Source organism: Peromyscus californicus, unplaced genomic scaffold (genome assembly GCF_007827085.1).
Source record: "Peromyscus californicus insignis strain IS unplaced genomic scaffold, ASM782708v3 Scaffold_8__1_contigs__length_139910024, whole genome shotgun sequence".
Classification (NCBI taxonomy): domain Eukaryota; kingdom Metazoa; phylum Chordata; class Mammalia; order Rodentia; family Cricetidae; genus Peromyscus; species Peromyscus californicus.
Window position 1 is genome coordinate 97,123,794 of NW_026294606.1, and position 17,243 is coordinate 97,141,036.

Here is a 17,243-nt window from a genome sequence, read left to right on the forward strand (position 1 = left end):
GCGCCAGCTTCAGTGAGACCCTGCCTCACAAAACAAGGAGGGAAGCAATAGAGGAAGACATCTAATATCCTCCCCCAGACTCTACATGTGTATACACACATGCGCACCTGCACACCCACGTGCACATGCACACGCTGCCCTTGTGCATATGCCAAGATGCTCTTGGATAATGGCGTATTTTGAGATTGCTTCCAAGAGGCTGGCTGCCCATTTTCTTTGACAATCTAGAAGCCTACAAGTATTGGGTGTGTCAAGATACAATGCGTCCCATGACCAGGGTGACCTGAACCACTTTATATGTGGAAAAAAAGAAAATCATGTAAACTGATCCATGACAGCTTGATATATAACTATATGACAGGAGATGGATGTGAGCCAAAGCTTAGCAATATAGCCACCCCTCCCCTCATCCTCCACTACTCTGTGCTTGTCACCTGAAGAGAATCCACCTGACAGCTGAGTGAGAATGTCTTTTCCAGGGGGAGGACAAGCCTGCAAATCCCTCTCCACCATCGGTGCTTCCCTCGGTTGTGTTAGTGAGTTCTCATCTCATGAGTCCCCCTACCATCTCCTATTCAGTTCTTTCTAAACAGGAACCTGGGTGGAGGATACTGTTTTAATTTAATACCCGTGGCCCTTTCTGGTTTTGCTGCCAAGTCCCCTCCTTCCCAGCCTCTGCCGAGAGCAACAATTTGGAAGCTCTAGTAATGAGCAGAAGTCACCAAATAGAAACACTCATGGCTTAGCGGCTGCTGTCCTTTGTTTCTGCATGGGAGCCCCATGGTATTTGACACACACCGACTCCATAAGGTTAAATAAACTCTGCTTCTGTCCCAACCTTTTAGAAAGCTCTGTTTATCTGCTTGCTCCTGTTTATAGTGACCACTGGTCCATTTCATAACGCCAGGCCCATCTCCAAGCAGTGAGCCTTTTGAGAGGCAGCCGGTGTAAATCCTGAGGAGTATTGAAAGAAGCAGGGTATCCAAGTGGTACAGGGTGGCAGAGCATGCTTAGGAGCAGAGTCAAAACTTGAATCTAGATCCGACGCAAAACCTCATCTCCTTTTCCCTTCCTTAGTATCTGTTCCTTGTACATATGCCAAGGTGTTTTAGGAGTTACATTTATATGTGGCGTACCCACGGTGTTAGCTTTCTGCCACGTGGTCTGGCAGATGCCAGAGACAGAAAAGGAAATGCCTCTGCCTTGCCTCAGCAAGCAAGGCATTTCTTAAACATAAGAGATTCAGTGTAGGGTTGAATGAGGACAAAGGTCATGGAGTTAAAAGTCTGCAGACAGCAGGCTAGTAATGCTCTGAGGAGGGTGGGGGAGGGGAACTTGGAATGGGGAGCTCCCTGCCTTATTCATAAAGTTAATTTTGCTCAACGTGTCACTTGCCTATGCTCCTGAGGGAAGAAAACACTAGAATTTAGCACGGAGGTGAGCCTTTTAGTCAAGCCCAACTTTTCTACTAAATAGACAAGAAATGGAATGCTAGGCAGCAAGGTTCTATCAAATTGCCAATCAGTTTTTAACGCTTTGGGCCTTTCTTTATTCTCCCTCTATCCTGTTCCCTGCCTCTGTGAAGTTAGGGGAATGGGCTACACAAGTTGCAAACACCCCTTAAGCCTGCGATTATTTTCCTTGGATTTACCTTAAGGCAGGGGACACAGAGGGGCAGGAGATAAATAACTGATGAAAATTAAAGCCAGCCATCTCCAACATGGTGGTCATCTCAGGTGCTTCCATGCCACCCAGGGGGAGCTTGGGAGTCCAGTCAATCACACAGCCATTTGGTGCAGCTACCCAGTGAGTCGACGCCACGTGGTGTACTTCCTCCCACATCTAACAGCTGGTTACTGGCCGTGTTTCCAACTCTTAGCTGTCTGTTTAACAAATGAATGCTGTCAGTTCCAAGGGAAGCAGGGCAGGGCGGGACAGAGAGCTTGACATAACCCATCACCACTACAGAAACAAGTGAAAACATATGTCTTCCCAATAGTGCATCAGCAAGCAGCTGCCTTGGGAACAGGGAGCATCATTTGTTCCTAAAACGATTCTCCACTATCTTGCAAACATAGCTGATGCTATTTACAGAGTTCCAGCTGAGGTGTCTGGTGTGCATCCACTGTTCCTTCTTGAAGAGTAACTGTTTTCTGGCAGCTCATATTGACTGTCAACCGTGTGAATTTCCTTATTGTCCAAACGTAGACATGGAGTAATAATAAATGCAATTTAAATAGCGAGTGATGCCAACAATCAGTTGCTTATTGTCAGGTGATAAGGAGTTAGAGTTTGTTATATCCGTGGCTGCCAGTCTTCTGTGAGAGTATTCATCTGAACTAATGTGCTATGGATAGTATAAGCTTCAATCATCAAACACCTGTGTTTGCATGTGTACGATTCAAAGAAGAAATTTGATGCATGGATGGTGTCCTAGTAAGACTTGGCAAACTGGTCGGTGGGTAATGTGTGCTCATTATATAAATTCTTAACGTATAAATTTCTGTCACTTCATGATCGTGTCTCAAGGAATATGAAGTGTTACATTGGCATGCTCTTTATTGTTCTAGGGGTCAGAGGAGCCCAGCAATGTGAGTACCTGCCAGGGGTTTCTCTAACATTGCTACTTGCAGCTTTTCAAACTCCTTGCTCTTCCACATGGTTCAGGAGTTCAGACCCTTAGAGGTTTCTGTCCTAAGTTCATAAATTCTATATATGCCATCATCCATTCTGCAAAATTTGAGCATCATGCCTAAGCTCTGCCAAATGCCAAGGCACAAAATCAAGTACATTATCTCTGCCTTGCCAGGTATTTGCATTACAAGGATTAGGGAGAAACTGGAGAAATACTTGCTCTCCCCCCTATTAGTGCAGGTTGACTGGGTGGCCTGTGGGAGGGATCTGTAAATCAGCAAGATGAAACTAGGAAGTGGATGCATTTGGTTTTAGCTAGTAGCACAGCTCCTTAAATGTAGATATCACTGTCTTTAGTTTTTTGCCTCTTGTCCTAACTTCGTTTCTGTTGCTATGGTAAAATACTCTGACAGCAGTTGAGGGTGGGGGTTGCTTATTTCAGCTCATTGTTCCAGGTTATAGCCCATCACCATGGGGTAAGTCACAATTGTGAGAACTTTTAACAACTGCTACATCACATCCACTGGCTGGCACTCACCTTGATTTCTCTACTCTGATACAGCCCTGAACCACCTGCCCGGAACATGGTGCTGCCTGCAGTGGGCTGACCCCTCTTAATCAATTAACAGTTGTTTCCCACAGACATGCCCACAAACCACTCTGGTTTACACAATACCTCAGTTGGGACACCCTTCTCAGATGACTTTAGGCTCTGTCAAGTTGACAGTTAAACCTGACTAGGACACTTGGCCAGTAGCTAAGGGGCTGGGTATGTATAGTTTGTCCTCCTTACTATACCCTGTGCTTAATTCTTTCAAAAAGGACTCACAGGGTATGGTGTGGCTGTCATCAAGCAGAGTAGTCCCCATTTCTTCTCTGAAAGTATTTAGATTATACTAATAAGCAGTTATATGAGAGTGGTGCTAGGTTGAATGAAAAGTAGATCAGTAATGATCATCTAGGCTGTATCCTGGAGAACCAGTGAGCCAATCATCTCTGGATCCACGGAGAACCTTACTCAATGTCACCTCAAGCACCTGCCATTCTTTCTTCCTACCTCTTGATGTGAAATTGGCAACAAGAGAGGAAAGGGCAGCCCTCCGGTTTTAACACCTCTTGACCTCACCCTTCATTGCTGACACGGACTGTACTTATTCGTATCTTTAAGTCTTCCTGGTGTGTTGGAAGTGACAAAAAGAAAGCCAAGTAGCTAGGACTCTGGCTGTACAATGTGCCGGTCCAGACATGGTTTGTTTATGACAGTCTGATACTTCACTGGCTGTCTCTTCCCCACAGTCACATCTTCCAGAATCCTAATAGGACACATGTTTAAGAGTAAGGGAGACTGTGTAGTTACACAGCATCCATATATAGCAAATACTCTGGCATCATGGGGTTTGAGCTGTTACAGCCATGAACTGTTTATTCCAGTAGAAAAACAAAATTAGCTAAAACAGTGAGTTTACTAGTATGTATTAAGGGCATCTAGAATGACCTAGCCTTCACCAGTCAGATAGCTACAGCCCTAGTGCTTTGGGAAAAGGGCTGGAATCTGTTCCCCTTTCTGTTGGGATGTGAGTGTTCCATGTGGTCAAAGTCATGTTGGTTAATTTTGATTTGGAGCTGATTTTGGCTAGTGTAATGTACCACAGAAGAATAATGAATTCTGTGATGCAGTTGAGCATCCTTAGGGAAAAGAAGGAAGACAAACATTTGGAAGAGACCTGCAGGAGGACTTAGGTGCCTTTTTTTCCCCTTTTTTTGTTTTTCTTGTCATTGTCAGTATGGAGACTTGACCTGACCTACACTGCAGAGGTCAGGGGTTACATAGAGAAGTCAGTTTTGTCTAGGGTTGCACCTGAGTAAACTACAGGCCGAGTGCTCCATGAGCATATGTGTGGTGGCTCAACTCACCAGGTATTCCATGGAAGGAGCAGGTCTTTGCCTGCTTCATCCAAAGAAATGGCCAACATGGGACTTAGGGCTCCAGTCCATAGTCATGATCCACACCCATATTCTCCAGAAAGCCTATGGTACTCTGTTACCCTAGCAATGACTCTAAACTCACCTGTTCAGAATGATCAACAGCATCCCTTTCTCCGTGATGCCAGTCAAACTGAACTCGGGCATGCCATCTCCTTCCCGTGAAGAAGGCGCACAAGACATCAGGTCTTCATAATGTGCCAAGGCTGTGTCTACACAGCTGAGCTCCTGTACACTGGGGATATGAAGTTAAGGGCTGCACTGCCCAAACAGGAGGAGGAGCTGAATAAACTCCTTCCCACCCACAACTGGCCTTCTCTATTCCCACTCAAACCAGCCAACCCTCTGTGAATGCTCCAAGATCCAATATAAATTAAGAAATTCTCCAAAGTAGAACATTCAGGACCTTTCTTTCTTTAAGAATCTTCAGTTACATCTTGAAGACTTTAACTAATCCTTTTCTTTTCAGGTCTCAAAGTCTTGCCTCATCCCTGCATCGTTTTTCTCTATATATAAACAGAAAGAATGTTTATACCACTCTCCAGAAATTCAGGTCTAATTGGAGAGGAAAATCATAAGATTAATAGTTGGGAAAAGGCCTGGCTGGCAGGTGTGCTGGGGCAGTCCTGTAATGCAAACACTCGGGGCAGAGGCAGGAGGAGCACCATACATTTGAGGCCAGATTTCTCCATAGAGAAGTCCTGTCAAAGGAAATCACACACAGCCACAGTTAGAAAAGGCCTGGCTTGAATTCTCTGTTTTGTTCCCATGCTATCAAAGATAGTAATTATAAGAATAATAGATAAACACTGTCAGGCACCATATATAATACTTTACTGGTCTTAATGCATTCAATCCTCTAAAGAAAAGGCTATTGTTATTCTCATTTTACAGACCAGGGACTAGAGTGTCCAAGGGGTTTGGGAACATCCCTCAGGGGTAAGGGAAGGGATAGAAGAAGCATTTGAGCACTGAAAAATCAAGACAATTGTGGCTCTCACTACCTTTGCTTTGCTAAGAACACTTGGGGAATATTGGCAGTGTCTATTTAAACTTAATGGAAGCACCTGACAGCTGTTGGCAGGACTTTAGTGTCTGTAGAACCATATTTGATGTCCTATCTTGATCTTGAAGTAGAACAGCTGTTGTGAACTGTGGACTAACTTGGTCCACGTCATAGTGTGGAAATGGACAGAGCAATATCACAAACAAAGAGGTCTGTGGGGAGGCTGTTGATAACACCTTTTTAGAAGGAATGTAGAGAGTTGGTCTAAGAATCTCACCTGAGATTCTAGTCACCTGTTCCTCCTGCCCTAGATGGACATAGTCTCAAGATGCTACAGTTTACAGAAAGTGGCAAGTTGAATGGGTGTTGGGTTTTTCTGGTCCTATAGCTGCCAGTGACTCACCCATGATCCTGCAAGCTAATTTCAATAAACTCATATTAGCAAGAGGCTTCTTAAAATCACCCAACCACATACAAACCGGGAAAGTGTATGTGTGTGTACACACATGCATGAGCATAGCTTTCCACTCTGTTAGGGTCAGGGTCTCTTGGTGGCCTCTCCATAGCCAGGCTAGCTGACCTGTGAACCTCTAGGACTCTGGAGTCTTTGCCATAGGGGAACTGGGATTCCAGATGCACACTACCATGCACAGCTTGACGTGGGTTTCAGGGATCTGAACTCTCGTCCTCACACTGAAGCAGCAAGCATTTCATTCATGAAGACTTTTCTCTAGTCCCAAATCTGGAAATTCTAAATCTGTAGCTAGAGTTTTCCTGCCTGGCCCAAAGTCAGGACAAATCTCTCTCACCCGCCAGTCCCAAGCCGCTCAAACCCGATCAAGTAAACACAGACACTTATATTGGTTTCAAACTGTATGGCCGTGGCAGGCTTCTTGCTAACTGTTCTTACAGCTTAAATCAATCCATTTCTATTAATCTATACCTTGCCACGTGGCTTGTGGCTTACCGGTACTTTACATCTTCCTTGTCCTGATGGCGGCTGGCAGTGTCTCCCCACTCAGCCTTCCACTTCCCAGCTCTATTCTCCTCCTTCTCCCGCCTATACTTCCTGCCTGGCCACGGGCCAATCAGTGATTTATTTATTGACCAATCAGCAACACATTTGACATACAGACCATCCCACAGTATAAATCTCTTCCTAAATATCGTTGTGAATCCCATGAATACTGAGATAAAGGAATGGATGGGAAATGCTAGTATTTTGTTAAAAAAATGCATTGCCCCTGCCTACCCCAAAAGTACAGGAGATGTTTTTTCCTTTGACAGTAACAGGGAACCTTGGGCATCTCTTCTCTCTTGGAGATCACATGTACACTTGAGGGTCTGTCCAGGTCATCTACTTCATCGTCTTTGCATGTGCAGATGACAGGAATTTCTGTTTAGATCTCCCAGAATTAAGTACTTTATAGAAAATGGAGTAAGCTACCGGTCATCTCAGGGTACATCAGCAGATGTCCTCTTCTTGGCCTGAGCATGTTCCAGAAGAGCCCACTTGTTCTCACCTGGGATTTAATAAACAGTTTTTGATGAATCATTTCATCATCTCCTTGGTTTTTCTGTTCAGGAGCCATCAATGCTCGTGTGTGTGTGTGTGTGTGTGTGTGTGTGTGTGTGTGTGTGTGTGTGTGTGTGTGTGTTAACATTTACTGAGAAACTCATGACAATGTGGCTAAAGATTGGCTTATTTCACCCAGGGAAGCCCTGAGTTCTAATACTGTTTAGGAGATGAAATAACGAGAAAGCAACAGACATTTAGAGCATTCGAGCCCATCTCAGGAGTGGCGACACTTAATGCTTCACCTTTCAAGTCTGTTACTCTCTTCATCGTTTTCCTTGACTACTTATCTTTGTGTCACTCCACCCAATTTCCCTCAGTAAATTTTGTTGCTTCTGGACAAAAATCCATAAACATCCTCAGACCACAGGCTGTATTCCATCAAAGACTGCCGTAGCTTTTTCTCCGCAGACCTGAATTTCTCTCCTTGGTTTCCCTGGGCCCTTGCCTCCAAATCATAGATTTTTGTTTCCTACTGACCACCTTTTTTTAAACCTTTTGTTTATTCTGACTTGGGACCTTGCCTTTAGAATGTCATCATATGGGTTGGGCACCAGAATCAGTTGTCTATTCTTTACTGTGACGGTTTGGATAAAAGCTTATATCTTTAAAAAGAATGGCAATATAGGGTGCTGGGAAGTTACCCCAGGGGTTAAAAGCCCTTGTGAGTCATGCAAGGGATCCAACTTCCGTCCCTGGCACCCTTATGACCGCTCACAACCATTTGTAATTGCAATCTAGGGGATCTGATGCCCTCTACTGGCCTCCACAGGAACCACATGCACACATGGTACACATACATACATGCAGGCAAAACACCCGTACATATAAAATAAAATCTTTTACAAAGTTAAATGAATGGCAATCTTGGGTTAAAGTCACAGCATTTGAAAAAAGTACTGTGGCTAGAATAAAAACTAAAAAACAAAAACTAATTTGCTATCAATGACTACAAATGTAGATGATAGGTCTTTGCCAATATTTTCCCAGACAGTCTTCTGGGGGTGGGCTGGTTGTACCTGTCAGTTAGACTTCAGTAAAAACTAAAGTAGAATGATACTACCCATGGGGCTATTTTCACTACCATTTCAAGAGATTTGCTTAAGGTCTGCATAATCATTTCATCCGAAGTGGTGCTTCAGTTGTAGCACATGTTATTAGTCTGTTTAGGTGTTTTAGGTTTGCAAGGTGTGTAGGTATTTAAAGGCCCTGGGATACAAATCACTGAAGGAGTTTATAAATTTCTAATTTTCATTGATCGTTAAGGCTCTTCCCACTGAGCTCTTAAAAATGAGTTATGCACCCAATCACCACTAACTTTATCAGGAGTCTTCCATTTCTTCTTACTTTTAAAGCTTCTAAGAGAGTTAAAATCTGATCATTAGGGAAAGAAATATGTATTTTCCCTGAAGATTTTATGTGTGTGTGTGTGTGCATAAAAATATACAAAAAGTATACATAAAAATATATATGTAGTATGTATGTATATATAATATACATGCATACACATGTGTACATATCTTAGACAGCTGGCCTTATTGATTAAAGGTTTGATTAAAAACATGAGCACCACTTAAAAGAGCTATTAATGTATTTTATTATTTTAACCACCAGTTTTTAAATTGCCTTTCTTTTTAATTTTACTTTTAAATTTTTTTCTTGAATGCAGAATTATTTTATATTCATTTTGTCCAGCCTAGTACTCAAAGTTTTCAAAATTTTTTATGCGCTTATATTAATTATTTAAAGTAGGAAGAGTAAAGTATCAAAATAGTATATTGGCCTGTGGTTAATATGCACTTTCTTTTTAAATTTAGTGCTTGAGTCTGTCATTAAAGATGCAATACTACTAATACAATCCTTGCATGCTGACCTTTCTGCAGAGTCCAGTAGGGGGCGCCACACCTAGGTCATCATCTGTGCCTCCCTTGGTGGAGGGAAGAGAGAGTTGGTTATTGATCTTTCTTTCTCCATTCATCTAATTTTGTTTTGTTTATCTCTTTGTTATTTTGACAAATTGTTCAGCCTTCAGTAGTTGATAACATCACCAGCTTAGTGTACTGGAGTCCTCTCCTGTCCTCTATGTCCAGGGACACCTAAGGCTGTCTTTCTTATCTGCATTGCAGACCACAAGGGTCTCAGCCTTCTTCCTGCTTGCCCCTACTTTTTCCACTTCTTAGATCTGTGATCTCATTCTCTCATTCCATCCAGTGTTTCTCTGCCTGGATCAGGAAAAATCTTCAGGTCTCAATGAGCTTCACTTCCTTAGAAAGCTTGCTATAACACACACACACACTTTCTGTTATTTCCAATAGAGTTCCCCAGCTCCATTCTGCATACTAATGAATATTTTATTTTCATCTGTGATTTTTACTAGCTTCATCTGATTTTTTTTCTGTTGAATTAGAAGTCACAAGAGACCACAGTCCATCTTATTCACCATATTTAGGCAGAATGTTGCACTCATTTAGTAATTAAAAAAGGCTTTACACACCCCACGCATAGATGGTTCTGTTTGGCTGTGCTGGGCCTATATCTTTAAGCCATAGTTTGTTTCTTTGGTTAGATTACATTGCTTTTCATCATATTCCAGAGAAAGAATATTCTCTTTATTATCTAACACCGTTCAATTCTTGTTTTGTTATAGAGAATTATTTTAGACACTTGTCCTTTGCACTGAGCTGAAGTGTATAGGTCTGATGTGTTTGCCGCAATATAGGCCCATCAGCTGAAGTGGGCGTCAGCTGAAGACACAGCTCCATGCTGCCTCCTGTAGTAGCTGAAAGGATCTTTGCAGAGATGTCCACTCAAGAGAAGCTAGAGTCTTGACTTAGCCATAGAAAAGAATTTCAAGATGATCCAATAGGAAACACAGCTGAGATTTATTAGGAGAATATTTTAACATAGAGTTAAGCATGGGGATTGATATAAAGAGAAGTAATCAGGGAAAAAGTAAAACCCACTCATGTGTGGGTGGGCATTTTAAGGGTGAGTCCCATTTGAGTGTCTGAGTAGCACCCACAAACTCAATGTGGGTGTCTTTTAAGTTACTTATCAAAGGATTGCTAAGAATCCCCCTCTTTCTTGATAACTGAGATTAGAGATTGGCTTCAGGGGTGCCTTTGATGGGATTAAATCTGATAAGATAAAGCCATAGCCCTTAAGGGGCATCATGCATTTCTTTTAGTGTAAATGGGGTTTGTGAGGCTCCTGGAAAATTGAAGCCAGGGAAGGATAGGAGCCTTCAGCATGAATCCTTGCTATTTTAACTCCCTTATTTACAACATCTCTCCATAAAAACAACATTGCTCCATGGCAAATGATGTAATCTGTGCTGGTGATGGTTACTTCTCAACAAGCAAGAAGTTTTAAGCAGACTTCAGGGAGAGGGACTGCTTTCCCTCACCACATCCACTGAATTATCCATATCTTTCTGCCCTGCCTCAGGATGACTATTTTATTGATGTCTCAACACAGAAACATCCCCTCTGCCTTTGAGCAGCCTAGAGTCTTTGTGGTGTGGGGGAAAAAGAGAAAACTTGCAAACTGGTCCGTCCAGTCAGGGCACTTAAGTGACTTAAAGGATATTAGTTGAACCAAGTGAGGAAGTAGAGAAAGCTGGAGGGCTTTTGAGGCATTTTTTTTCCTTCAGCTAATGCCTCTGTCTGGGGAGGGCTGTAAATAGTGCCTTTTGTCTGCGTGTCGTTTAGAAGAGGGGCCAGTATGATTTGGAGGAGAGGGCTCTGCACAGGAAATGGAGACCCCGGATTCCACCTGGGTTTGCACCTGGATTTCCCTTCACTTCCCAAGCCTGATTCCTTCCTGTTTCCTGATGGCCTGCTCCCCACCTAGTCTCCACTCTGACACTTGCTTGTTGACTAAGAAACAAATATTTGTTGTCCGTTAGCGTGAGAATTGCCCTGGGGATTCCTGTGTGGTCCACGTGGTCACAGATATGTTGTATTAGGTGTGGGAAGACCTGGATTTTATTTCTCTCATTGGAGAGAGCTAGGGAGACTACTGACCGTGGCTTGTGATCCTTTGGAAAGGGGACAGGGTAGTTTCCAGCTTCTCTGAGGACATGGCACAGTAGCAGGGACGCCAGTGACTAGCATTTACAAAAGGAACACAGGCTCATCGTTTGTTTGTGCATTCCACTGACCACCTAGATGGCTAAGAGAGAAAAAGGCAAAGGAAGCTGTGACAGTGTGTGGTGTGTGTGTGTGTGTGTGTGTGTGTGTGTGTGTGTGTGTGTGTCTGAGATACCTACCGGTAGTCGAAGAAGTTACTAGAAAATTTCAAAGGAAGAAAATAAATCTGAAACAGCCAGTTGGTGAGAAGAAGAGTTCAAAGTGTGAAATAAAGCATTCTGTTTTAGAACGGGGTGGAGAGGGACAGAGGACAGATGAAGCCCCCAGGGACCATTTGGGAATCTGTGGAGCTGGCAAGAAGAGGGATGGCAGAGAGTGCTGTATGTGTGATTTGTCTTTGATGAGAATTCTGGCTGGTGCCAGGGACTAGGCAGAAAGTGTCAAAATTAAAGATGGAAGTTTCTGGTAGCATTGCCTGAACTAGAAGTGGGGGGGGGGGGGGGCAAGGGGCACACCGCTGATGCATGTCTTGGATGGCGGGATTTTGCTTTTTTCAGTTTGTATGCATTTGTGTGTTCCTGTGTGAGTGGACACATATATACACACACGTATATGTACATGCGTGTGAGGGCAGAGGACAACCTCAGGTGGCCTTCTTCAGGAGTCATCATCTTGTTTCTTGAGACAGGGTATGCCACTGGCCTGGAACTCACTAAGCAGGCTGGCCAATGAATCCTAGGGATCCTCCTGTCTCTGCTTCTCCAGCACCGGGATTCCAGGGGTGTGCTGCCATGCCTACTGATTGCGGAGGAGAATTCTGGGGCTCAAACTCAGGTCTTTGTGCTTACATGGCCACCGCTTTAATGACTGAGTTATCTCCCCAGCCCAATATCGCTTTTTAATATGATCGATCCTCTTCTCTCACAATCTCCATGAGGACACGAATGTAATGTCCTTTCTATTTACTGTGTGTTCCTTTCGTACATGCCAGTGCCTAGAAAGGATCAGGACTTAGGTGCCCAATGTGCCTGGTGAATGAAGCCATTTTTTTTTCTTTTTGGCCCCCATGATCTAAATATGTCAATACCCATAAGACACTTTCTCAGAAATCAGCAGACTTTTGAGGGGGCAGAAAAAACCAAGACCAAATAATATATTCTGGGGCTTCTTTTAGGGAACTCGGGTAGGGTTAAACTCTGATACCCGTCATCCACTCTGCCCCAGTGCATCCTAGAGCCTGGGAGAGGTGCTGACTTCGTATTCCTGTGTAAGCTGCCTTTGATCCAACACAGCCACATTCCCAGACAGCTAACCACATGCTTTGAAATCCCCCTGCACTGTTGTATGGCGTGTCCTGCCTATTGTGTGGCACATGGCAGATGCTCAATGAGCATGTGTTGGTTCAGTGAGTCATTGTTATCAGCATCTGAATTGCTGCAGCCTAAAAGATTCAAAGGACTTCTGCCATGCTTGTTCTGCCTCTCCTTGTAAGGTGGTCAAGGCAGGTCAAAATCTCCCTCATTGCACGTGAAGGAAAGGCCTCAAACATGGCTTCATAACTTGTTTGTACATTCCATTAATCACCTGATGGTTAAAAAAAAAAAAAAAAGACAGAGGTACCAGTGACATAGTGTGCATGTGTCTGAGATTCCTGCTGGTGCTAATGAGCAGCACATCTGAAGGCCTCAATCAGTGCTTCCTAAACTCTAGTGGGCATGCGTATTCAGAACTCAGGATGTGCTCATAGTAGACGAAGTCCTGAGTAAATGTATTGTTGACATGGACAAGGCCATGTCAAAGACTCAGTACCTCAGACCCGTAGGAATGGCAAAGGGATCCCTGAACAGGTCAGACTTGGATTTGCCAAAGCCTTTCTCTGGTCTAAGTACAAGTGTTGACTGTGTGTGTGTCAGTATGAGTGTTTACAAATGACTGAGCAGTGTGTGCAAAACTTAGCAACTAAACCTTCCTCCTCAAAGCTGACTGCAGCTTGAGACTGCTCTCCTGTAGACCCTCTACTGAGACTAGCTAACCCCTCTGTCTTTGCTGTACTTAATAAAAGGTCTGAGGCTCTGGGTTGTTGCATAGTTGGTAATCGTCCATCAGAACTTTTCTGTACCTGTGTCTCTAAGTCTGTCCTCTGTTCGTTCCTTCACTACCACAGGCCTGTTTCTCAGACCTCATCATGAAGGATGCAGTGCATTCGAATCATCTGGTGGTCTTAATAAGAAATACAAATCCAGATTCAAATGACCTGGGGAGAGACCATAAGACTTGTCTCTACTCACAAGCTCAAGAGCAAAACTGAAGCTACTAGTTCATTTCCCACAGTTCCCACAGGAGGCCTGGGTACCCTGGCTGTGAACCTTGTGCTGCAAGCCAAGGGCAAGTCATGGCCACCTGTTTGGTACAACAGTACATCATGGATTATGTCAGGAGCTTGGAAGATGTAATTGTGACTGTGGGGTTATCAGTGAGTGTCCTTTCTTCATTTCACAAACACATCTCTTTATGATAATACAACTCATTGGAGTGACTACATCTCCACTTAGAGAGGCCATTGCATGTTCCTTCCTCAGCCATCCTCGCAAGTCCTTCCACAACTTTAGCACTTACAACATCAGTATGGGAGGCCTTGTTCTTACTACACAAGCCATGAACTGTTTTTCTATTCACCACTCCATCTAGGTTTCATCAGGGTCTATCAGTCGAAGCCATTTAAGCAGGACACCCCTTAGCTCAGTCGTTCAAAAACACTTATTAACATTGTCAGTCTAGGGCCTGGGGAGATGGCTCAGTGGATAAGAGTGCTTGCTCTAGAAGCGTGAAGGCCTAAGTTCAAAGCCCAGCACCCATATGAAAATCTGGATAAGGCTTTATGTACCTGCAATCTCAGCACTGTAGAGGTGCAGACAGGAGGATTGCTGGGGCTTACTGGCTGCAAGCCTTGCTCCAGGTTCAGTAAGAGACCCTATCTCAAGGGAATAAAGCAGAGTAATAGAGCAGGATGCCCAACATCCTCCTCCTCATTGGCTTTCAGATACATACATGGAGCATACACACATAAACACACACAAATACATACATGCACAAGCATGTACACAAATATATTAATTAAAACATAAAATATTGGCAGCCTAGTCAGATAGCCTAGGGGTCCATGATGTATTTAGCATGTGTAGGGCCCTGGGTTTGATCCCTCTACTACTATAAATACCTATGGGATACCTATGGTTAATGTTGGTTTAGGAAATAGAGTGCCAGCCACTTAGTCTTTTATTGCCCCCTTTGTAAAACTGGAGTTATAATAGCAGCATGTGATGACACAGATAAAAATGACACGACAGAGCCAGTAAGATGGTTCAGCAGGCACAGGTGCTTGACACCAAGTCTGATGATATGACAGAAGGAGAGAATGGCCTACTATAAATTGTCCTCTGACCTCCACATAGAGGAATGCACGGATCACGTACACACACACACACACACACACACACACACACACACACACACACACACATACACATACACACACACACAGTGTGTGTATGTGTATGTGTGTGTGTGTGTAATTTTAAAAAGGCAAACAGATATCAAGCATTTTGCACAGTGCCCCTTCACAGGAAGTAATCCATGCAAAGATGCCAAGAATCAACCCAGAAAAAGACAACGCATGGAGTCATGAGTGTGCTCTTGTGTTTGGCTTTTTTAGTCAGGTCTGATAAGGACACGAGACAATGAATTCCTCATCTCACCGCTACCTCAGCTGCTGGCCCAGGAACACAACTACAGCTCGCCTGCAGGCCACCATCCTCACGTCCTGTACAAAAGGACAGCAGAGAAGAGGGTCCAGCGGTACCAAGACTACCCTGGCTCCCACCGGATTTATCCTGGTCACTCCCCAAGTCACACTCCCCCTGCCTCCCAGAGCCAAGAGACAGAGTACCGCCATCGAAGGTGGCAAAGGCAGCATTTCTGTGGACGACGCAAGAAATGTATGTAAGGAGACTTTCCTTGTCTGTTCTGAAGAGGTCCTCGATGGGTAGTCCTGGGGGCCGCTGGGTTCACTAACGTGGCAGGTCAGTGAGGCTGCACTGAATTTGTTCTCAGATGCTGCCTTATAGAAGAACTGGTGAAATCTCATGCTGAAGGAACGGCTCTCCTAGGTTCAACTAGGAAAGATGCAGATGCGGGCCCTTTTTGGCTTTTTTAGCATCTCCCAGTTTTAACCAAAGGTTATCTTAGTTTCTGTGGTCTTAGGGAGAGTACCCAGCTTTCTATAGTGAGAAACAAGAATCAGAGAAAAATGCCTTGACTGAGCATTCCTTCTAGAGACACAGAGACTTCTCAGGAAACCTCCAGGAATGTCAGCTCCTTCTGAAGGGGAGCTGACAGAGAGCAGGGGAACTCTCAGGCATGCCCTATGAGCCAGTAGTAGATACCTATAATACCAGCACTTGGAAGGCTGAAGCAGGAGAATTATGAGGTCAAACCTAGCTTGACATGTGTAATGAGCCCCTTTTTTTGACAAAAACCATTCTGTTTCCCCCTCCCCCAGTTCTGGGGTCAAGCTCAGGGCCTTACCTATAGGCAGCAAAACTCTGAACCAGCCAAGCTGTATTTCCAGTCTCTTTTGTTCTTTTCTAGACCAGCAATGTCCAGTAGATAAGAACCAAATGTAAGTTTGCATTTCCTAACAACTATGTTCAAAACCAGTTCAAGGCAAACATAGTGATGTATACTTGTAATTCCAGCACTCGGGAGCTGAAGGCAAGAGAATCAGGAGTTCAAAGCCATCCTTGGCTATATAGAGATTTAAGTCCACTCTGGGCTACATGAGATTCTGTCATTAAAAACAAAATCAAAAGTAAGAGCTGAAGAGATGGCTCAATGTAATGAGGCACTTGCTGCACAGGCATGAGAGGCAGGATTCGGATCCCCAGCACCCATGTGAATGCCAGGTTCCCCTCCCCCACTAATACCCTGTAATCTTTGCACATTAGGAAGGTGGAAACAGGATCTACTGGACAAACTGCAACTAGACTGGCTGAATTGACAAGCTCTGGGTGCAGCTGAGAGACCCTGCCTCAAAGATAGAGATTGGTGGAGGAAGACATCCATTGTCAACCTCTGACCTCACACACACACACACACACACACACACACACACACAGCACACAAAAACACCACATACTCACTCATACATCTGTTAACAAAACTCCCAAATCATAAAAGTTTAAAAACAAATTACTTTCAGTAGCATTCTTATCTAACTCAGAACATACAAAATATTGTCATCTCAAATTATAAACGATGTAGCAAACTTCTAGGGAAAAATTGAATTTTCTCTTTCCTATTGTATTCTGGAAATGTACTTAATTTACTCTTATGACTCAGTGTTGATTCTAATAAACAAATTTCCATTGGAAATGTTTAATCTGCGTGTAGATCTCATAAGACTCAATGCTGAAAAGGTAGATTTTAGATACTTCATTGTTTCGAAGATGTTTGTATTTTCCAGGGGCCAAGTTAAATATCTTACCCTTTTTTATTTGATAAAATACCTGATCTTCGTGTTTGCCAGCCACATTCCACTAACTTGGTAGCCACAGACGGCAACCAGGTCCCACACTACTCAGCACAGACAGGTGAGGGTTCCTCACACAAATTGGAGCTGTCAGAGTTGGATATAAGATAGTGTTTCTGCCATCTCCCTTGGCTGTTGGCATTACAGAGTCAATGTATTCCCAAAGTGATTTTTTTTTCTCTTTCCATCACTGACATTTGTTGACCTGCTTGTCTGCCAACTAGAATTGTAGCTTGTTTTCTTTAACTTACCTCTGAGCATTTTTAACATTTCTGGATCTACCCGTCTGTCCACCTGTCCATCAGCTCACCCATCCATGCATCTAAGCATCTGTTGAACGAATCTCAGGTGCAAAGCCCCAGGGCA

The 17,243-nt window shown here is 43.7% G+C and overlaps 1 protein-coding gene across 2 annotated transcripts in view; it reads left to right on the forward strand.

The window, feature by feature from the left end:
• The window catches only part of Adamts18 (ADAM metallopeptidase with thrombospondin type 1 motif 18), a 149,706-nt gene that overhangs the window by 51,981 nt on the left and 80,482 nt on the right, over window positions 1-17,243 (forward strand). Inside the window, exon 4 of one of the 2 annotated variants that reach the window (XM_052728758.1) lies at window positions 15,003-15,285. In XM_052728758.1, the coding sequence (XP_052584718.1) occupies window positions 15,003-15,285 (283 nt within the window). Of the gene's footprint in view, window positions 1-15,002; window positions 15,290-17,243 lie in introns of both variants that reach the window. The other variant, XM_052728759.1, reaches the window with a different exon arrangement.